This window comes from Dipodomys spectabilis, unplaced genomic scaffold (genome assembly GCF_019054845.1).
Source record: "Dipodomys spectabilis isolate Male_0828 unplaced genomic scaffold, ASM1905484v1 ptg000187l, whole genome shotgun sequence".
In the NCBI taxonomy this organism is placed as follows: Eukaryota; Metazoa; Chordata; class Mammalia; order Rodentia; family Heteromyidae; genus Dipodomys; species Dipodomys spectabilis.
The window spans coordinates 3,642,366-3,665,748 of NW_024870864.1; the positions used below are offsets into that span (position 1 = coordinate 3,642,366).

Genomic DNA, 23,383 nt, shown 5'->3' on the forward strand with positions numbered 1-23,383 from the left:
TTTTACTCTGAGATTGATATAAACACACACATGCATACATAAGTGTAGATCATTTTCTTAAAACTCAGTCATGAAGAATAAACTGCATGCCCTTCTTTTTTCCACAAGTGAAGAAGCTGAAACTAGGTCACTTGTCTGAAGTAGCAGAACTCATAAGTGGCAGGAGAGATAAACACAGGGAAGCAGAATCTTGGGGAAGAGCAGGAATGGTTATGGTTGAGTTTGTGGGGAGACAGTTATCATAAGGTCCTCGTTTCTTGGCCTTTACATTTCTCTAAAAGGCAGGGAGAACTGTTTTAGAATTGTTCTTTACCTTGGTTAGGTAAACATTTTTCAAAATCCCAGTTTTAACATACGCATGTGTATGTGTATCCTTACACAAGTTGTTTCTTCTCTGTTCTGCTCATGGTTTGGTATTAGTGTAGGGCAAGACCTGGTGGGCAGTCCAGGCTCCTGATCAATTGCATAAGACCATAATCATCTTCTCTCCCCAGGTATATGTTTTGCTAGTGAGATTGGATCAGGGGAAGTAGCTGGGAACATGTTCTCCTTTCTACATTATGCCTCAGATTGAAGCTATATGAGTTTGCACTGTAGAAATCTGACACCACCCTGAGAAATGTCTAATCAGCTTTCTACCCTATAGGCTAGTCCAAAATTTGGTTTATTGGCTTTAAAATAAATTTTCCTAACCTGTGGAATGTACTTATGGCCCCATAGGGAGTCTGTACTTCAAATTGGCCTATCATATTCTTGTCCTGCACTGCCTGAGACTGTAGCCACTGCCATGCGATCTTTCTGAATCTCTCATTTGCTACCTGTACCTTCCCGTGTTTTCACAGAACACTGAACAGGGCACTATGCTTTCTGCCCATTAAAGAAAAATATCCTGTCAGTTGATAGATAATGTATTGCTGCTGAGCTCAGGTCAAGGCTAAGGTGTGTCAGGAAAATAAATCATTGGTGCCACTGTCTTGCAGATTGAATCAATTTACTATTTTGTGGTGGGGGATGTCCCTGAAGAATGCAAGGAGATTCTCTTCCAAAGGGCTTCTGAAATCCTATATCCAGTCTGCATAGTGGCCTTCAACACCAGAGGGGAAGACACTATAGCTTTCCTTAAGAGTCTGAGTGTCAAGACTCAGAGCAGGTAAACATATACATTTTTTAAAATTTAATTTTATTGTCAAGATGATATACAGAGGGGTTATAGTTACATATGTAAAGTAGTGAGTACATTTCTTGTAGAACTTGTTACCCACTCCCTCATTTTTCTCCCACTTTCTCTCCCCCACAATGCCTTCCTTTAAGTTGTCAAGTTCATTTCCAACATATTGTCTTGTGAGCATTGCTGTTGGATTGGTTTGCCCTTTGTCTTTTGTCTCACCATTTTGTTGTTCTTCCCTTCCCTTCCCTTCCCTAATTCAGATAAATGTATATACAATACACAGGGTACCAAAATTAAATACAGTGACAACAAGGGATAGGCCGCATGGGGGGGGGTGGTAATGAAAGAAAAAGGAGGTAACTTCATATAGTACGTTAAAAACAACAACAAGCTGGGCGCCAGTAGTTCATGCCTGTAATCCTATCTACTTAGGAGGCTGAGATCTGAGGATAGAGGTTCAAAGCCAACCTGGGCAGGAAAGTCCATGAGACTCTGATCTCTAATTAACCACTAGAAAACCAGAAGTGGCACTGTTGCTCAAGTGGTAGAGTGCTTGCCTTGAGCTGAAGAGCTCAAGGACAGCACCCAAGCTCAGAGTTCAAGCCCCACAACCAACAAAAACAAACACAAAACAACAAGAACAAAGAAAACCTCTTGTTTCCATATTTAAGGTACCAGCACAACCATGTTAATTGCAGCATTATTTATCATAGCTAAGATATGGAACCAAACCAGATACCTCTCAGTAGATGAATGGATCAAGAAAATGTGGTACACACACACACACACACACACACACACACACACACACACACACACACACAATACCTCTCAGTAGATGAATGGATCAAGAAAATGTGGTACACACACACACACACACACACACACACACACACACACACACACACACACACACACACACACACACACACACAGTGGAATTCTATCTTCCATCAGAAAGAATGCCATCACCCCATTTGTAAGGAAATGGAAAGACCTGGGAAAAATCATATTAAGTAAAGTAAGCCAGACCCAAAGAAATGCAAATGCCATGGTTTCCCTCATAATTAATAATTAGTATATGTCTAGGATAGTCCTAGAAGAGGATCATAATATCTCAATAGCTATGTACATATGACCATATAAGATGATGCTAAGCAAAATGAACTCCAAGCATGTGAATGTTGAAATGGGGAAGGGACACAATTCAGTCCCTAACAGAAACTGTAACGAACTGTCTTTTTAATGAGAATAGTCTCCTGATCTGTTAGTCTCACCATCTCTACTTTAAAACAGATATTCCCCTTTGCCCTTTGTGTGCATGTTTTCAGCTCTCTTGTGGAGACAGACCAGCTACTTCTGTGGCGACAGGAATTACTGAATCCTTTCCTCAGTTAGCCTATCAGAAATGTAATTCTTGTTTTGTTTTGGAGTACTAGGGTTTGAGCCCTTGCTAGGCAGGGACTGTACCACTTGAGCCACCTCCCAAATCCTTGGTGTTTTCCTTATTCTTTGGATAGGGTCTCAGTTTTTTACCTGATCAGCCTGAACCATGATCTTCCTATTTTTACTAGAGTGACAAGGATGTGCCTCTATGCCCAGCTTTTTATTGGTTAAGGTGGAGTTCTGGGAATGTCATTGTCTAGGCTGGCCTACATACTACAATCCTCCCTAATCTCTGCCTCCTGAGTTCGTAGGACACTAGAATTATAGATGCTAGCCTTGTTATGTAGCATCTTGTTTTTAAGTGTAGGTGCTCCTACTCACCTGGGGAGTTGTTAATGATACAGAAGCCTGGCTTGGCCTCATTAATTCCACATAATAGAGGGGAATTGGGAATATGCCCTTTACCTACTAGTTGGGATAACAGGGATCTTGATAGAAATTCTAGACGAGGAGGGCCAAGAACCTTAATTTGTAATTAGACTTTTCTGAGCCTACCATTCTGGAAGATCCTCAACATCAGGTGTGTACCTTCATTTCTTGGTTTCTGAGCCCTCCAAATACAGAAGGGGGCTTCATGTTCCTATCTTCCTATAGGAGCGAAAAAGACAACTGGCAGGCCCACCTCTTGCTTGTCTTCTGCTCTGACACATGGGACATTTTCTATGGGCATTCTAGAGCCCAAGGAGTAATTTACATGTAAGGAGCTATGACTCAGGATACTGATTTTTATGTTGTACAGAGGAAAGTGATATATTATGCAGAAAAGGGCCAGGGTGTAGATATCCCCTCCTGTGTGTGTTCTGAGCCCACACAAGCAAATCTTACCCACAACCAATGCTACTTTCTGCATGTTCTGTTTCCTGTGCATTCTGCTTTCTGCCTATTCACCATGAAGTTCTTGCTGCTTGTTCTCTTTGTGTGCTTTGGGCTCTTGGGCCCCAGTAACAGGGAAGTTAAATCCAATAGGAAACTGTAGGTCCTTAGCATCTTAGTTTATATGAGCTGTCTCTGTGTTGTGACCCTCCAGTTGAAATCTGCTCCCCCATACCTGAGGATTTTTTTTGGTGGAACCACCCATGCAGGCTTAATATGTTATATTCTAGGGACTTTCCAAAGAGTCTGTCCTAATGGTGATTCACTTCTGCACAAGTGAGCAGTATTAACAAGAGGAAACTTCCACCTGTTCTCTTTTTTTAACCTGAAGAACTCATCAGGGAGTAGAAAATTCTAGGTACAAAGACCTTGGAATTCAGGGTGTGGGGGCTGCCAGGAGAGACCTTACCCATCACCTCTCCTTGCCCTGTTAGGAGGTTATATAAGGAGGAAGACAGCCAGATGAAGCTCCTATAGGAAATGAACACATCCAGACTGAGATTCTACGCAAGAGTAGCTGCTAGAATGAGGCTGACTTGTTCATTGTAATCAAGTCATTGTCTACTCTCACCTGAAGCCTTTAAAGAATAGAACTGAGGCTTTCTATGGTCCAAGAGCTCTCTAGACCTCCTGTGCTGTTTTTCTGTTCATCTGTCCACTGCAGGCTTATTGAAGGACTATTTATGAATTGAGTGAGTGGTGACCAGCAGAAGTAGAGCTCTTAGTATTACCTCAGACCTCCTCTGCACATCAGAAACTGATGTCCTGCTACTGACTTTTCAGATTACAGTTAAGGTGCTTCAAGAAGGGGACTTAGCCCCACACCCTGGCCACCAGTCCAGTGCTCAACAAGCTATAATGTACATATGACTCCCTAGGGGTGAGGAGCTCCTCACCCAGTTCTGAGGCAAAGCTGCTACTTGTGTTCCTTGGACCACACTTTGAATAGGCAGGACCTAAACACTTGCCCAGACAGGAATTCTTACCATTGGTATTTAAGCTTGAATCCTAAGGAAGTTAAGCATCTGCCTTGTTACAGCTGACTGAGGTTACTCAATAATAGGCAAACTAGTCATACTGCCCAGTTACCAACCTTCATCGCTGAGCCCACAATGCTGATGGTTGCTGTTAGGGTCCTACATTAGATTCCTGATATGATGGGGCCTGGGGAGTAAAAGAATAAATGTAGCTTCTTTTTTTCCCAGGATCAAGAAATGCCATGTGGTTGAGTTAATTAGTCTCCAATAAAAAGACACATTATCACCGAAAATCCCAAGCCATTCTCAGTCCTCAGACCCTTTTGCCTCCCAGGCATGTGGGAACTGACAGGACAAGGTAGAAGGGAAGCACTGAATATTGCTAAAATTAAGATGCTTGATGCTGGGCATGGTGATATTGACCTGTAGTCCTAGATACTTGAAAGACTGAGGCTGGAGGATTTGTTTTGGGGTCTAGACAACATAGTGATTCCATATCCAAAACAAAACTGAAAGCAAAAAAAAAAAAACCATGATGCCATAGCCAATAAGAGCAAGTACACAGTACTAGAACTAACAGGCATGTGCAAAACTCTCCCTGTCAGCCTAAGGTTGAACATCTTTTGTGTTTCAGATTCCATGCATTTGCTGAGAGAACAGTATGCGCAGAATTTCCTAAATCCCCCACAAAGGATGTTGACAATGTGATTACTTGGAATTCAAGGAAACTGAAAGGAAAACTCCCCCCAGGTACTTGAAATCTGCCAGGACCTTAGTAATTTCAAGTGATCTGAAAAAAAATGGCTAAGAAATAAAGTGTCAGGCAAGTACTTTATTATTTATGTGGCCCAAGAGTGGAATCAATGGATGTTAATGGTGAATTTATCAGCTACTAATGTTGTTCATTGCCCAACAAAATGCCTTAAAATTTGTGTTTTCTAATTGGGGACCCTTCTAGAGACTTGATCCAGGCATGTCAATGCTGGTGTTAGTTAGTTAGTTAGTTAGGCAGAGCTGTCTTATTGTCTGGGTTAGCTGGGAGACTGCAGTGAGGGTTCCTGTCATTCTTGGGGATGGCTCTGCTCCGCTTTCTGATGAAAGAAATGCTTGTGGATTTAGTATTAGTATGTGGGGTAGACCTACCTGTTGTGAGGTCTGAGGCTATACAGGGACCTTATGGAAGCTGAGTAAACCATCTTTTTCATTCAGTGAATGTGGTTTAGAGAGTGAGAGTACAAAATCAGTGAGAAACAGGGCCTTGATTCAGAAAGGCAGTAATAGAAGTTTACTCAGAAAGCTAAGAGATGGGAGTTTCTATTAGGCTAGTGAAATTGCAAAGTTCACAGTATACGGACTAATTGCCATGAAAGAAAGAAGGGAAGAAAGCTCCCTTCTCCATTGTTGGATGATGTGGCACAGCGAATCGTCTAAAGTATAAGAAATTCCATCCCCACCTCCATTCTCATGCACATTATTATTTATCAAGTAGGCATTTAACTTCAATATAAGACTGGGACTACTCTTAGGAGCTAGAGGAGAAGCTTTAGCATGCTGTTGCTTGAAGGATTTCTGGGCTTACCCAGTGGTCTTGTAAAAGCTCCTCCAAGGGTGCTTTAACTGTAAGTAGAAGTCTGTGATGTTACTTGCTAGGTTGTCCAATGGAGATCTTGGCAGCAAATCAGGTCAGGAAGGCTGTTGCTGACATGCTTTGCAGATTCAGATTCTTAATGCCCCAGAGCAGGCCTGGGAAGAAGTTCCAGAAGAACTCACCAGAGCACTACACTAGGCAACTAATATCTTTGTTCTGATCATGAAGTTGACATCTTCAGAGAATTTGAGAGCATATCAAATGGTAAGCAATATAGATGCTAATCTAAGAAAAATTATTTCAGAATGTATGGTTTTTGAAGTAAGTTACTATATCATGTGGCAATGAATCAGAGTAAAAATGTGAAATGTCACCAGCTCACTTAGGCTTTCCAGTGACCATAGAGTTTGATTTTGGACTATACCTTGGAGTGTTTCTGCAGCTATAACAGAATAATCCACACTCACAATAATGACATTAGTTCGTTCGTGAGGGCAGAGCCTTAATCAGAACCTCTGATTAAGCTCCACCTCCCAATACTTCACTAGCAAGTTAACTTTGTGGGACACATTTAAGCCTTAATGCTTAGCAAAGGAAAATATATCTGGCCAAATAGCTTACATTTTCAACAACTCCCATCTTCCCAGCCCCATGAAGCATTAAAAATAAATTACAGATAAAACACTTTTATTAGAATGAAATGTTCAGCATGCCTTGACATTCGAAATCCATCTCAATAGTCACAAGTTCTGAATTTGGGGGGAGAGTGTCAAATCCTAAATATGTGATACTGTCTACTCTATCCATCACACTGTCCCAGAAATGCCATCATTTCAAAGCCTACTGCTCCCACTCAAAAACTGCCCAGAAATATTTGACAGAATATGTTGGTTTGGGAAAATGTATGCTTTCCAGTTTTGCTTGGGGTTCAGTAGCAAATTTTTAACCTTTTCCTGATTGGTTTGTTCTCTATTACCACATCACCTGTCATAAGCATTTATTAACATCGTTTTCCTAGACTACCTCCTATACCTAGGAGACAAATTTACCTCTCATTATAGAAAACAGAGACGTTCAAGTGAAGGATTGGAGAAATACTACTTAGAAAACTCATACAGCAGTATTAGCGTTTCCTTCTATTACTGACTTTTTGCACTCTTGATAATTGGCTTTTAAAGCTTAACTTACTTCATGCTCCACACCAGTGCAACAACAAAAACCAAAGAACAACTCTGTAGTTAAAGAATACTGTTAAAATTGCAGTAAAATTTATATGACATGAATTTACCAGTATTAACAAAGGGTAAGTTACAGTTTAGTGGTATTAAGCATATTCACATTGTTGTGGAACCTTTACTACTATGCATCTGCAGAACTCTTCATCTTTCCAAACTCTCTATCTTATTAAAGAATGATTTCCTATGGCTTATTCTGTTAATATTACACTTACAAAATATCAGAGACTAGGAAATGTATAAAGAATAGAAAGTTGTTTCTCAAAGTTCTGAGACTCGAAAGTCCAAGATCTGGTGTCTGATGAGGGCTTATTATGAGCTTCCAAGATGGCTTGTTGCTACATCCTCCAGAGGGGACCTATGTTGTGTTCTTATGTAGCAGAGGGATAAAATGTCAAAAACAGGAAAAATGGAAGCTCTAGAACAGTAGTATAGTCATGGGAACAGATCCTGAAGACTCATCCAAAAGCCCCATCTCTTAATATTATCACATTTGGATATTAGGTATCAACATATGAATTTTGGAGGGGTCTATACATTCAACACCTCATTTCCCCTCCTGCCGGGCCTCTAACAGCCATTTTTCTACTGTCTGTCTATTTAGATCTGGCTATTTTCAATGCCTCATAACAAATGGTAGTTGTCCTTCTGTACCTGACATATCACTTAGTATGATGCAGAATTTCCCTCATTTTTAAGGCTGAACAATATTTTGCAATGTTGTAATATTCTGCTATATATAATATTAATATATAATTTAGTAATGAAAACATAATCTATGGCTGAATAATACTTCATTGTTTATATATACCACATTTTCTTTATCCATTCATCAGTTGATAAACATCTAGGCTGATTCTGTAGTTTGGCTATTGTGAATAGTGCCTCGAGAAACATGATACACAGGCATCTTGACTATATGTTGACTTGCATCCTTCGGATGTATGCCAAGCAGTGGTACAACAAGCTTATCAGGTAGTTATAGCTTTAGTTTTTTTTTTTAAAGGAACCTCCTTACTGATTTCCATAGTGCATGCATTAATTTACATTTCCACTAACAATACAAAAAGGGTCTTTTCCCCCTACATTCTCATCAGCATTTGTTATTGTTGCTTTGTTTTTTTTTTGATTTTGGTTGGTCGTGAGACCCTGAACTCTGGGCCTGGGTGCTGTCCCTCAGCTCTTCAACTCAAAGCTTAGCATTCTACTACTTGAGCCACAGCACCACTTCCAACTTTTTCTGCTTATGTGGTGCTGAGGAATTGAACCCAGGGCCTCATGTATGCAAGGCAAGCATTCTACCCCTGAGTCATCTTCCTGGCCCATTGCTTTGAATTTGAATAGATGTATTCATCCATTGGTGGGATTTCTCTACAAAATTGAGCTTTTCCTGTGCTTTTCAGGCAAAGGGAACCAGTATACTGTCACAGACAATATTTGCTGCTTAGGGTGGTTTATTGGTATGGCTTGAATATTAAGGATCTCCCAAAAAGGCTCATATATGGAAAGACTGGTCCTCAAATGCAAATAAGTGTTCCATAATAGGACATTTTGGAAGTTATTGGATCATGAGGACTCTGGCTTCATGAATGGATTAATCATAATTCGATGGCATTTTTGGGAGATTTTGTAAACCTTAGGAAGTAGAACCTGGTTGGAAGAAGAAGGTTACTGGGGAATGTGACTTTGAAGGATGCATCTTGCGCCTTTCACTTTGCTTCCTCTTAGTCATTCTGCTCTGCCTCCTACCTGCCTTGAGGTGAGCTTCTTTGCTCTAACAGATGATCCTGACATGATCTTCAGTCTCTTCTTAGGCCCATAGCATTGGAACCAGCTGACAATAGACTGAAACCTTTGAAATCAGGAACCAAAATAAATCTTTCATAGGTTGCTTGTGTCAGGCATTTTGTCACAGCAACAAAAACTTTAGTTAATACATCATTAGTGATATACTACATTTTAACTTTTTCTTATATTAGTTTCTAAGAGTTTATAGTAAATCTGCTTTGGCTGAGAAGAACATGGAAATAGAGGACAGAAAGGGGTCTAAGGTCAGAGTTCCTATTGAGTCAAGACCCCATTTGAGCATTTGGGCAGATGTAACTCAGCTGTGATGGTGGTACCTGCCCTGATGGGCTTTGTGGTCTGGTGCTGTCTAAAGACCCTTTCCCTGGATTTCTCTGAACTTCTAGGGAGGAGGTCTCCTTGGAATTGTATCCCATTTGGAGTTATTGCTCATTTCTGCACATAAGTCTAGAAGATAATCAGCAACTCTCTTCTTTCCACCACCATCCTGCTTTCTATTTTTTATTGCATGATTTTAATTAATAGCTGTTACTGATGAAGATGGAGGACTCCCATTCTGGCTCCCACTTCTTTTTATTTTTACTTTGTGAAGCCTCTCACTATTCCTTTCCATGATGAGAACATTCCACCCTCACCTGTAATGATATATACCTTGTACTTGGGATTCTGTAAGCTACTTGGGCCTATCAGGTAATAGTTTTCATCAAATCTAGAAAAGTTCCTGAGACATTAAAAAAATACGTATACCAGTCAACTGCAGTTTTATCCAAGTTAGAATGGACTTGCCTCCTTTAACTAGTGCTCTTCAGGGCATATCCTTATTGTGGTGAATGGCAGATGCATAAGACCCAAGATCAACCCTGCAGCTCACTTAGGCTTATATTACATCCACTAATATCACATTGTTGAGAGCAAATAGCATAGACAAATCCAGCATCGATGGGGTAGGGGGCCCTATGCAATTCACACTCTGAGAAGGCCAGAGAAGTCAATACTGGATGGAAAATTAATGTGAACCAGTAGTCTTTTTCGTAACTTTGTTCTTTTTGTGCCACTACTGGGGCTTGAACTCAAGGTTAGAGCACTGCCCATGAGCTTTTTTGTTCAAGTTTGACACTCTACCACTTGAGCTGCACATCCTTTTCTGACTTCTTGGTGGTTAATTGGAAATAAGAATCCCATGGACTTTTCTGCCCTGACTGGCTTTGAACCTCAATCCTAAAATCTCAGCCTCTTGAGCAAATAAGATTTCAGGTATGAGCTACCCGTGCCCAGCTACTAATAATCTTTTGTTCTTCTGAGATTCTGTTTTTAGCTCTGGGAGATAGTATTTGTTGGAAAATGAATCAACTTTGATATCACTTTGATATTTGGTTTCAAATCCTAATTTTGCCATCAGCTCATTGTGTGTCGTTAGTCAGTTTACTGAAACTTTCTGAGCTATCTTTCATTGCTTATAAAAATGGGAATAAGCCGGGTGCTGGTGGCGCATGCCTGTAATCCTAGCTACTCAGGAGGCTGAGATCTGAGGATTGTGGTTCAAAGCCAGCCTGGGCAGGAAAGTCTATGAGACTCATCTCCAATAAACCACTAGAAAACTGGAAGTGGCGCTGTGGCTCAAGCAGTAGAGAGCTTGCCTTGAGCAGAAGAGCTCAGGGACAGCGCCCAACCCCAGAGTTCAAACCCCATGTCCGGCCAAAAAAAAAAAAAGGGAATAATATCTTCTTCATAAGGTTGTTTGAAGAATTAAAGCATCTGTCACACATAAAAATGTTTAGCACAACATTGATATTGAATTAATAGTTTCCTTTTGGGAATTCAAAATGGGCTTTTATTAAAGACACTGACTCTAGAAAATGAAATGATCCAAAAGGATATGAATGAATGCTTCTGTTATAAATTTTTTTTTTTCCAGGGCTGAGAACCGAACCCAGGGCCTGCGCGCGCCAGGCGGGCGCCCTTCCGCTGGGCTAAACCCCCAGCCCCTATAAAATTTTTTAAATAGTATATACTAACCAGTTTATTTGCACACATAATGAGAGGAGGGAGTTAGAATTTGGAACAGAAAGTGAATATGGCAATGTTAAATTGTGTCCTTATAGGAAATAGGTCCATTTGTCAAGGTTGGTACTGGGGATAGGCTGCTCGAACCTGTAGGGAAAATCAGCTCACATGTTCTTCTTTTTCCAGAAATAGAAGCCTACTTTCATCCACTTCTCTGTTGTGAAACTGAACTCAATGAGAGATTAGGATGCTGCAAAAATATTTATAAATTGGACACAGTAATTTTCAATTCTCAGAAATTTTCATGTAGGGTGGATTATTCTGGGTTTATTGCTGTTTCTGAAAGACCTTTAACTTCTGGTGCTTTCTGGGGTTATCTTTTTTTTTTTTTTTTTTTGGTCGATGATGGGGCTTGAACTCTGGGCCTGGGCACTGTCCCTGAGCTCTTTAGCTCAAGGCTCGTGGTCTACCATTTGAACCACAGCACCACTTCCGGTTTTCTGGTGGTTTATTGTAGATAAGAGTCTCAGGGACTTTCCTGCCCGGGCTGGCTTTGAACCATGATCCTCAGATCTCAGCCTCCTGAGTAGGTAGGAATACAGGCATGAGCCACCAGTACTTTTCTGGGGCTATCTTTAAGGGCTGTATTCCTAATACTCTAGCCAACTGCTCATTAGGTCTTTTGGTTACTGTTTTCTTTCTTTTCTCTTATTCATTAGGTTTTTTTTTTTTTTTATTGTAAAGGTACTATACAGAGGGTTACAGTTACATGAGTAAGGTAATGAGTATATTTCCTATTGAGCATTGTTACCCCCTCCATTGTTTTCCCCCTACCATCCCTTCCCTCCCTACCTTCCCCGAGGTTCTTTTTTTTTTTTTTTTTTATTGTGATTAAGTGATTACATAATTTCCCGAATTTCACAGTATTGTGGAATAATGATGCTCATTTAAAGTCACAAGTTCATTCTAACTTTCCTGGAGCAAATTGTCTATCACAGTCTATAACATATAACGGTGTACACATATACACCATACATGTTGTGATCAGCAGCATGGGGATATTTAGTAGTGGTTCAACCAGATGAGTGCGAGTTTTTTGTTTCTTGAGTCCTGTTAGTTTTGTCGTATCACCTAACATTTTGGATTTAGCATCCACTTAACAGGGAGACCATGTACCGTTTGTCTCTTTGCTCTTGGCTTACCTCGCTCAACATGATTCCTTCTAGCTCCATCCATTTCCCTGCAAATGCCATTATTTTGTCATTTCTAATGGCTGCATAATATTCCATTGTGTATAGATACCACAATTTTTGGATCCATTCATCTGTGGTGGGGCATCTGGGTTGTTTCCATATCCTAGCTATTGTGAACAGTGCTGCAGTAAACATGGAGGTGCATGTGTCCTTGTATATTGGTTCCTGTTGTTCAGGGTAGATGCACATTAGGTTTTGATCGTTCTATAGATAGACCTATAGGAAGGGTCTTCTTAGTGGTTTGGGGACTCTCAGGAAGAAAAATTGCTTCTTTCTTTATTTTGGTTTTCTCTTCCTGTTTTATCTTCAAAAACTTTGAATTGAGATAGTAAGACAATGAATAATGCATTTGTAAAATTATATTAGAGTACAAATTTTTGCTAGGTGTCTGTCATCAGGCTAAATGAAAGTAATTTGGGCAGTGGAGCACCAAATTTAGGCTTATGCCTATAATCCTAGCTACTTAGGAGGCTAAGATTTGGAGGATCACATGCAGTTTGAGTTCGGTTAAGGCAGAGAAGTCTATGAGACTGTTTTCAAAATAAGCAGCAAAAAGCTGGGCTGGAAGTGTCATCAAGTGGTACAGCATCATATGAACAAGCACATGCATAGGCCCTAGGTTCAAACCTAGGCACTGGCAGAAAAACAAAGTAATTTAGACATTGATGCAGATATCTCAGGCTTTGAACTAATCAGTAAAACTGACTGGTTTGAGATTGCCCACAATGCCATACTCTTTAGACTCAGAAATTCAAAGAGCTTAGTAATAGAATTAGCACCTAGACTAAAAGTCACCTCAGCTCTGGGCTCCAACTTTAAGCTAGAGTGTCATACCTTGTAATTGTGGGGAAGGAGGAGGCAAATTGCAAAACTATTGGCATGTAATTTTAACTTTAGCATGTTTTATATGTACAACTCAAAATAGCTCATAACCCAAGAACTACAAGAGTGGTTCCAGGGCAGGGAACAGTGTTTCCTTCACTGAGAAAGGCTCACCACACGTGGTATCCATCATTAATCAACCCACCATTGCTTTTCTACTGAGCATGAACAGAGCTAAGGCCTCTCCTAATACAACACTTACTAGGCTGAGCAACTGTGATTGCCAGCCTTTGCTCACTGGACAGGACCAGCACAATGAATAGGCTTCACTATGCTCATCATCAGATTTTGCTTATGAGACAAGAGGCAAAGTTTTTGTGATGAATACATTACAGGCAGGAAGAACTGGGTAATAACAAAAGGCAATGTGTTTCTGAGTGTAATACTCTTGGTAAAATCATATTAGAAAAACTGCTCTGATCTACCAGCATTATTCTTGAGTTGAAAAATTTAGCTGTAAAAATTTGGCTAGTTTTACCTTTGAAAACTACACTTTTATGTATTGGAGTAAAATGTATGAACTAAAACTAAATGTTTCAAAACTAAGTTTAATTTACTTAGTATCAGGTTGCTATGCTTAAAGAGGAAAAAAATAACCAAGTATTGTTCTTGGCAGACACTTGTGATCTTTAATTAGATAGTGAGCTAACTGGTCCATCACTCAGGCCTGGCATTACTGCTTTGTTTCTAATCTCCAATTTAATTTAGAAGCACTGATTGGTGCCTGTTTATAGCTGTTTATACTGGCAACAGGAGCTTGTCTCAGACATCTCCTTCCTTTTCCCCAGAATTCAGTTTATTTCAGTGCATGGAGCCTAAGCAGTTGCACTTCCAAAACTGTTGCTACAAACGAGGCAAAGTCTTGCTCCTTCTGACAATGGGGTGCCTTGTATTACCACTACTCAAGACATGCTGTTGGTTAGTTAACAAACATTTATTATCTTTTGGTCTTTGGAGTCCATCTAGAGTGAAAGAGAGGAAAATACAAAGAAATGAAAGACAGTTTTCCTAATCCAGGAATTCTATAGACTCTCAGAATGTTGTTTTCTAAATTTATGCTTTGTGGGAAAGAGTTGCTCCTTTTGCCACAACTCCAAGAAGTCAGTTAATTTAAGAGCCACCCACCGGCACCTCCTTTCCTTTCTGCCCTGACTTCTCACGTCATCTGATAGGCTTTCTGCCTGGTTTTCTACCTAAGGCAGAGAAGCTCTTTTTCCCTGCCCCCATCTTGTACTCATGGCCTGGCTCCTTGTTTAATTCTTGGTTCTCAGCAGCAGTGTAGCCCATCAGTCTGTCTTGGCACTGGGCAGTGACAGCCTCAGCTCAGGTCTTGGATCAGCTAGTGTAATCAACCCCTTAGAATTATGCTGAAAAAATCTAGTGGATCCAGGTATTCTGTATCACCTAAGAACATGTGAGGCATAGAGAAACTCATCAAATTCTCTTTTAAAAACTAAGTTGAATTGTTAGGAAAAAGAGAGCTAGTGTAAATTCTGATTACATTTGAATAAATGTGTTCTGATTTAGAATGAGAGATCCTTCCACATTTGTCATTTGAAAGTAAGGGATTTTGCTGGGTTCTGGGTATACAATGATGAAAAAAGGAGGTCTCTCAAGAAGCCTGTTTTAGAACAGCCTATTTGTGAGACAGGTAAAATGACCCAGCTCTCTCCTAAAAATATTTGACTAAGAATTAGCTCTGTTAACTACTGTAAAAAGCACTGTTAAATATCTTGTAAGATATCCTGTATTCAGGCGCTCTGTTAAATACTGGGAATGTTAAAAAAGAAAAAGAAATTATAAAAATAAAAGCACTGCAATGTTTGATAAGAAATCTACTCATTATCTTGCCCATGTAATTGTAACCCCTCTGTACAGTATGTTCACAAAAATAAAAATTAAAATAAAAAAGACTATTAAAGCATGGTTAATATTAATGATAAGCTTTTGTTGTAAGCACCTATTTGTAATGTTTATTTTTCCTTTAAATATGTTGTGGGTTGGGTTTTTTTTAACTTTTTAATTGACAGTTTTTAGACCTTTCCTTGGTGCCCCAGCTGCCTTCAGCAGAGAACTACCAAGCAGCTGTCTAGACTGCCCTCAGCGAAGCCTGGTTGCTTGAGGAAGCTACATGGCAACTATAGCTGCTTGCTGCTGAAGCACATCTCCAGATATTCAAATAATATGATTCTGGCTCTGGTTAGAGACATTGTGACTATATCATATCATGGCAGATGTCATAAGCATGAATATATGTGCTAAAGTCTTGGTCTTCAGTGTGGTGAGGTGAAGGTAGAGGGATTTCAAGAAGGGCTTTGCCAGGATCACATCTCAAGTGGTAGAGCATTTTCCTAACAAGCACAAGGCACTGAATTCAAAGTCCAGTGCAATCAGAAAAAGGGAGGTGGGTACTGACGGTGGTTAGTGGTACTGCCCAGAGAAGAGATTAAGGTTGTTCTGCTGGGAGCCTAGTTAGTTGGCATGGAAGAATTGTTATTTAAAAGCAAAACTGTCCTCTCTTCCAGGCTCTCTGATGTCCTAACTGGCTATGTGCTCTCTTCCTGGCATATACATGCCTTCAGATTCCTAGGCCCTACTCATCCAGAAGGTGGGGATCTGAGAAACCTCCCAAGTCACCTAAAGCATTCCAGTTATTCTTTTGGTATAAAAGTTCACACATTTTTAGTCTTAACAAGTGAAAACAGGCATGTAAACAAATTATTAGTATCCAAAAATTCTTAGACAAACAAAACTGATGGTTTCTGGGAAGAATATTCTCATATACTTCTGCCCTACAGAAATGTTTCTGAAGAAGTGAATGCTGTTTTCCCCTGCAAAAATGCTAGAGACTACCTGCTATTCCAACTTCTGTATTTGGAAGTATTGGGAATTGAACTCCAGGCCTCTTGCTTGGGAGGCAGGCATTCTATCTTTTCAGCCATGCCTCCAGCCTCTTTCTGCCTTGGATATTTTTGAGATAAGGTCTTGAAAATAGACCTTCTTTTTGTATTTCTCTATCTCTCTGGGAATGACAGTTGCATACAACTGTGCCCAGCCATCTTGCTTCCTGTGAAGCTGGGATAACAGGTGTGGACCACTGCTCTCAGTCATTGAGATAGAATCTCAGAAACATCTTTTTGCTTAGGCTGGCCTTGAACTGTGGAGGGAGCTTCCAACTTAGTTTCTCAGTATTACACTCTGAACTCTCACTAAAGCCACCTAAGAGACTGTTTCCTATTTGCTTGTATTTCCAATTCCCATATATAATAGGCATTGAGTTTTTTTCTTGAATAAATGAGAATGATAGTTCTCCATATAGGCTATACTACCGAGAAGAGGATATTAGAAAATAATTATTCATTTGGTATCTATGTCAGTCTCCTGTGTGTTTGAAGAGAGTCTCTTAGAACTTGCTCAGTCCTGAATGACCTGGCAGAGCTATGAGCAGACTCCATTATGTGGGTGAGACCCAGCCTCCAGTAGCTTGTCCACATGACCCATCTCCACAGAAAAACTCATGTTATTTGGCATTGGTGGCTCACATCTATAGTCCTAGTACTCAGGAGCTAAGGATTGTAGTCCAAAGCTAGTCTGGGCAGACAACTCTGAGAGACTCTTATCTCCAATTAACCAGGAAAAAACTGTAACTGAAGGTGTGGATCAAGTGGTAGAGTGCTAACTATGAACAAAAAGTTCAAGTGAGAGCATGAAATCCTGAATTAAAGTCTCATTACTAGCAAAAATAGAGGCTAGATAGATCGATAGATAAGCATCTCAGTGTCTGTCTTTTTGTGCATTATAAGTTACTAAGACCTGAAAGTTTAGGCCTTTTTGATGGAAAATCTAGAAAAACAATATTTTTGTAAGTTCTCTTAAATTTCCTATGTCATTAAAATGCCCTTTGGATATTTTTGTAAGTTCTCTTAAATTTCCTATGTCATTAAAATACCCTTTGGATTGATTTCTTATAAATAGTAGTAGCTTATTCCAAGTAGAATGTATTTATTTGACTAAATTATTTTTCTTTTGCACTTGGTATTTATGAATTAATTCTTTATCCCTTTGTCTAGGTCTTTGTCATCTGCTTCCCAGTAGCATTCTAGAGCCTGGGTTTGTGATTTTTATTGATTTAGATGCATTCAGACTAGGAACAGGGTTTTGTTTTTTGTGTTCTTAAGTTTACTAAGTGGATATTAGACAATTATGTTACATTACTTCTGTGTTTTATGGTGTTTCACTTAGAAGAGATAAGACCCAGAAGAGAATCCTACAACTGCAATTTAGATTATAGCTCAACTTGCCCATACTTTGTATTTGAAATTGATTCTACAAAATCCTATTGGCCCTTGTGAAATGTGTATAATTATTGGCATAAGAAAACAGTAGACATATATCCAGATGGTGGATATGCATCTAATGTATATACCTACTATATTTGCTTTAAATTAATGAACAGTTAATTTCCATCCATGGAGCTGAGTGCAGTGGCTCACTGTGCCTCAGTGGTTAGAGCCTGATCAAACTAGCAGGTGTTTGGACAGACTACTAGTAGGTGTTTAATTACCTCTCAACAGCAAAACATTTTAACAGATAGTCTAATACAAGCAAGTTGTAATGTTTTTATATATTTATTTATTTTTTTTGGGCCCGGTGGTGGGGCCTGAACTCTGTCCCTCAGCTCTTCAGCTCAAGGCTAGCGCTCTACCACTTGAGCCACAGCACCACTTCCAGCTTTTTTCTTTTTGCATATGTGGTGCTGAGGAATTGAACCCAGGCCTCGAGCATGCAAGGCAAGCGCTCTACCACTGAGCCACCTTGCCAGCCCCAAGTTGTAGTGTTTTTAGTATACCAAACATTTTTTAAACTTTACCTCTTTCCATACCTTTATGCACATAAAGTACCTGAAGTAGCCCATATTATATATGAAGATCCATATTACAATTTTAGATCTCTGGGAATTTTTAATAACTTCACAGGGTTATTTTTTCTTTCTTTTTTTAAATAAGTTTTTTATTGTGAAAAGGACATGACAAAGGACATAGCTAGCAAGATCAATAGAAAGCCCACGGATTGGGAGAAGATCTTCATTAGCCATACAACCAACAAGGTTCTCATATTTAAAATATACATGGAACTCAAAAAATTAAATCCCCCAGCAACAAATCCTCAAAGAAACAACTGCCCAATAAATAAGTGGGCTAAAGACTTAAAGAGAAACTTCTCTGAAGAGGAAAGAGGGATGGCTGTTACTATACATAAGGATTACAATTACTTGAGCAAGCATTGTTGCCTCCTCCTTTGTTTTACCCCTACTATCCCTGCTCTCCCACCTCCATGATTACACTCCCTCCCCACCCCCTGCCAAAGTTTTAAAGTTCATTTTTCTTTTTTTTTTTAATTGTGAAAATACTGTACAGAGGGGTTACAATTACATGGGCAAGATGAGTACATTTCTTATCAAGCATTGTAGCCTCCTCCTTTGTTTCCCCTTCCCATCCCATCTTCCCCCTGCCCCCCCACCTAATCCATCCCGCCCTCCCCCCGCACCAAAGTTGTAAAGTTCGTTTTCGACATAACATAACGACTTGTACATCTCCTTGTTGCAATGGGTCCACCTGTATTCCTATTTAAACAATTTATTTTTTCCCTTCCCCTCCCCAAATTATACCAATATCAAATACAGTGAAAACAGGGGTTACACCATGGGGGAGGGACATTCAAAGCAACAAAAAAAAAAAATCACCTTATAAATACCTTAGAAACAATAGCAAGAAAGAAAAAACCACTTATGTCCTTATCTTGGGGTTCATTTTGCTTAACATCATCTTATCTGACCTTTTTGGCTTGTCTCAGACATATACTAGTTATTGCAAATAAGGGAAACCATGAGACGTATGTTTATTTGTGCCTGGCTTACTTCACTTAATAGATTTTTTCCAAGTCTTTCCATTTCCTAACAAATGGGGCAATGTCATTCTTTCTGATGGAAACATAGAATTCCATTGTGTATATATACCACATTTTCTTGATCCATTCATCTACGGAGGGGCATCTGGGTTGGTTCCATGTCTTTTCTATGGTAAATAATGCTGCGATAAACATAGTTGTGCTGGTACCTTTAGTATGGCCTTGTTTGTGATCATTTGGGTAAATGCCCAAAAGTGGGATTGCTACGTCATAGGGAGCTCTATGTGGAGTCTTTTAAGGAACCTCCATACTACTTTCCAAAGTGGTTGAACAAGTTTACACTCCCACCAACAATGCAGTAGGGTTCCCTTCTGTCCACATCCCCTCCAGCATCTGTTGTTATTAGAGTTCTTGATTTTAGCCATTCTACCTGGGGTGAAGTGGTATTTCAGAGTTGTTTTGATTTGCATTTCTTTTATGGCTAGGAGAGGTTGAGCATTTCTTCATGTGTCTATTAGCCATCCTTCTTTCCTCTTCAGAGAAGTTTCTCTTTAAGTCTTTCGCCCACTTATTTATTGGGCAGTTGTTTCTTTGAGGATTTGTTGCTGGGGGATTTAATTTTTTGAGTTCCAGGTATATTTTAAATATGAGACCCTTGTTGGTTATATGGCTAGTGAAGATCTTCTCCCAATCCGTAGGCTTTCTATTGATCTTGCTAGCTATGTCCTTTATCATGCAGAAGCTCTGCAACTTCATGCAATCCCATTTGTCCAACCTTTCTTTGATTTGTTGTGTTTCTGGGTCTCTCTTAAGAAAATTTCGGTCTGTGCCACAGAGACCTAGGGTCTCTCCTATTCCGTCCTGTAATGTTTTCAGGGTGTCTGCTTTGACTCCGAGGTCTATAATCTATTTCGAGTTGATTCTGGTGCAGGATCTAGCTTTAGTTTTCTACAAGTGATTAACCAATTTTGCCAGCACCATTTACTGAAGAGGCTATCTTTCTTCCATTCTATTTTTATTTAGCTCCCTTATCGAAGATTAGATGGCTATAGGTCTGCGGGTTCATTTCTGGGTTTTCAGTTCTATTCCATTGGTCCTGAGGTCTGTTCTTGTGCCAGTACCAAGCTGTTTTGATGACTGTGGCTTTGTAGTAGAGTTTGAAATTTGGCATTGATATTCCTCCAGCACTGTTCCTTTTGTTAAGGCTTGTTTTTGCTAGTTAGGGTCTTTTATTGTTCCATATGGATTTTTGGATTGCCTCCTCTTCTATTTCCTTGAAGAATGAGGTTGGAATTTTGATAGGTATCGCATTGAATTTGTAGATAGCCTTGGGAAGTGTTGCCATTTTCACGATGTTGATCCTTCCAATCCAGGAACATGGGAGGTTTTTCCACTTTCTACGTTCTGCTTTGATTTCCTTTTCCAGGTTTGTAAAGTTTTCATCATAGAGGTCCTTCACTTCTTTGGTTACGTTAATTCCTAGGTATTTTATTTTTGTGGGGCTATTACAAATGGAGTTGCTTTCCTGATTTCAGCTGTGCTCTTTTCATTTTGGCATACAGAAAAGCCGTTGATTTTTGAGGGTTAATTTTATACCCTGCTACTTTGCCAACGTTTCAAAATAGCTCAAATAATTTGGGAGTTAAGTCCATGGCATTCTTTAAATACAAAATCATGTCATCTGCAAAGAGGGAGAATTTTACTTCATTTTTCCCTATTTGGATCCTTTTAGGTTTGCATCTTGTCTTATTGCTGTAGCTTGGCATTCGAATACTAAATTGAAGAGAAGTGGAGAGAGTAGACATCCTTGTCTCATTCCTGAGTTTAGAGGAAATGGCTTTAGGTTTTCATCATCAAGTATAATGCTGGCTGTGGGTTTGTCATATACAGCCTTTATTGTATTGAGGAATGTTCCATGGATTCCTAATTTTTCCAGAGCCTTCATCATAAAGGGGTGTTAGATCTTGTCAAATGCTTTTTCTGCATCTATTGAGATAACCATGTGGTTCTTATCCTTGCTCTTGTTGATGTGATGAATTATATTGATTTGTGTATATTGAACCAGCTTTGCATCCCTGAAATGAATCCTGTTTGATCGTGGTGTATGATTTTTTGGATGAATTGTTGAAGTCAATTGGCCAAATTTTGTTGAGAAGTTCATCAATGTTCATCAAAGAAATGGGTCTATAGTTCTCTTTCTTTGATCAGACTCTGCCTGGTTTTGGGATGAGGGTTATATTGGCCAAATTTTGTTGAGAAGTTTTGCATCAATGTTCATCAAAGAAATGGGTCTATAGTTCTCTTTCTTTGATCAGACCCTGCCTGGTTTTGGGATGAGGGTTATGATGGCTTCATAGACAGAGTTCAGTAGTGAACTTCCTCTTTCAATTTCGTTGAAGAGTTGGAGGAGTATTGGTGTGTCTGCTTTGAAGGCATTGTAGAATTCCACTGTAAATCCATCCAGTCCTGGGCTTTTCTTAGATGGGAGGTTATTTTTTCTTTTTTAAGACAGAGTCTTGCTATGTAGTCAAAGCTGATCTCAAACTCATGATCCTCCTACCTCAGATTCCTAAGTGTTAGGATTAAATGTGTATGCCACTGTGTTCTATCTAGTTTATTATTTTTTCATATATTGCTTTTTAAAAATTGAAACTCTATGCTAATTTTTCCTGAAAATACTTTTTTCAGTTCATGGTTATATTGAGATCCTTTTAGATCTGCCTGGCTGAATAGGAATTTAGGGCTTAAGCAGATAGGAAATTCACTACTCACCTGGGCTAGTCTTTCATGAAGCAGTCCTGAGAGATAGGAAAAGGGCCAGAAGCAAATCATCTTCTTGGTGAGACTAGAAGGTGGTCCAGTGTTCAAGAATTGCTAGGGATGGTATTGTTTCTGAATTGCTTCCTCCCAGGGCTACATTAAACTGTCCCTCAAACAATGACACTACACCTACCTGTCTTTCTAATCATTTTTCCCTTTCTAGCTTAGGACTGACAGTAGTTCAGGTACTTGGGGTTGGATAGGGAGACCTTGCGTCACGGTGACTTAAAAGGAAGTGGCTTACTGCTTTCCACCATGTCATGATTGATACTGGAATACTTACAGATATTCATATGTTCAATTTATCTGCCTCTGTTCATACCATTCAGACAGATTGCTTACAGCAATAAGAGCTATAAAGTACAGAGCAAATGAGTACTCAATAGATATTCAATAATTATCTTCTTGTCATAGGCAAAATAAAAACAAGGATAAACCTTCTTACAAAAAACCCCCACTGGATCCAAGATTCCACCTCACACCAGTTAGAATCAAATAACAACAGATGTTGGAAGGGGTGTGGCCAAAAGGGAACCCTACTACATTGTTGGTGGGAGTGTAAACTTGTTCAACCACTCTGGAAAGCAGTATGGAGCCTCCTCAAAAGACTCCACATAGAGCTCCCTTATGACCCAACAATCTTATGACCCAACAATCCTACTTTGGGGCATTTACCCAAATGATCACAAACAAGGCCATACTAAAGCTACCAGCACAACTATGTTTATTGCAGCATTACTCACTATAGCTAAGATATGGAACCAACCCAGATGCCCCTCAGTAGATGAATGAATCAAGAAAATGTGGCGTATATATACAATGGAATTCTATGCTTCCATCAGAAAGAATGACATTGCCCCATTTGTTAGGAAATGGAAAGAATTGGGAAAAAATCATATTAAGTGAAGTAAGCCAGGCACAAATAAACATAGGTCCCATGGTTTCCCTTATTTACAGTAAAAATTAGTATATGTCTAGGATATTCTTATCAGATGAGCAGAAAAGGTCAAAAGCTATGTACATATGACCATATAAGATGATGCTAAATGAAATGAACTCCAAGGCATGAACACAAGAGGTTTTTTCTTTGTTATTGTTGTTGTTGTTTTTTTAATGTACTATATGGTTTTTTTTGGTATTCTTCCCCCTATGGTATATCCCCTGTTGTCACTGTATTTGATTTTGTTGTTTAAATTTATTTTTATTTTTATTTTTTTTGGGGTTTGGTCGTGGGGCCTGAACTCTGGGCCTGGGCACTGTCCCTCAAAGGCTAGGGTTCTACCACTTGAGCCACAGCGACACTTCCGGCTTTTTTCTTTTTGCTTATGTGGTGCTGAGGAATCGAACCCAGGGCCTCATGCATGCAAGGCAAGTGCTCTACCACTGAGCCACCTTCCCAGCCCCTGTATTTGATTTTGGTATTG

The 23,383-nt window shown here is 39.6% G+C and overlaps 1 protein-coding gene across 1 annotated transcript in view; it reads left to right on the forward strand.

The window, feature by feature from the left end:
- Positions 1-23,383, forward strand: part of Vwa3b (von Willebrand factor A domain containing 3B) — a 179,543-nt gene that overhangs the window by 26,713 nt on the left and 129,447 nt on the right. The window contains exons 6-7 of the mRNA XM_042695361.1: positions 981-1,150; positions 5,099-5,214. Coding sequence (XP_042551295.1) covers positions 981-1,150; positions 5,099-5,214 — 286 coding nt within the window. The remainder of the gene's footprint in view (positions 1-980; positions 1,151-5,098; positions 5,215-23,383) is intronic.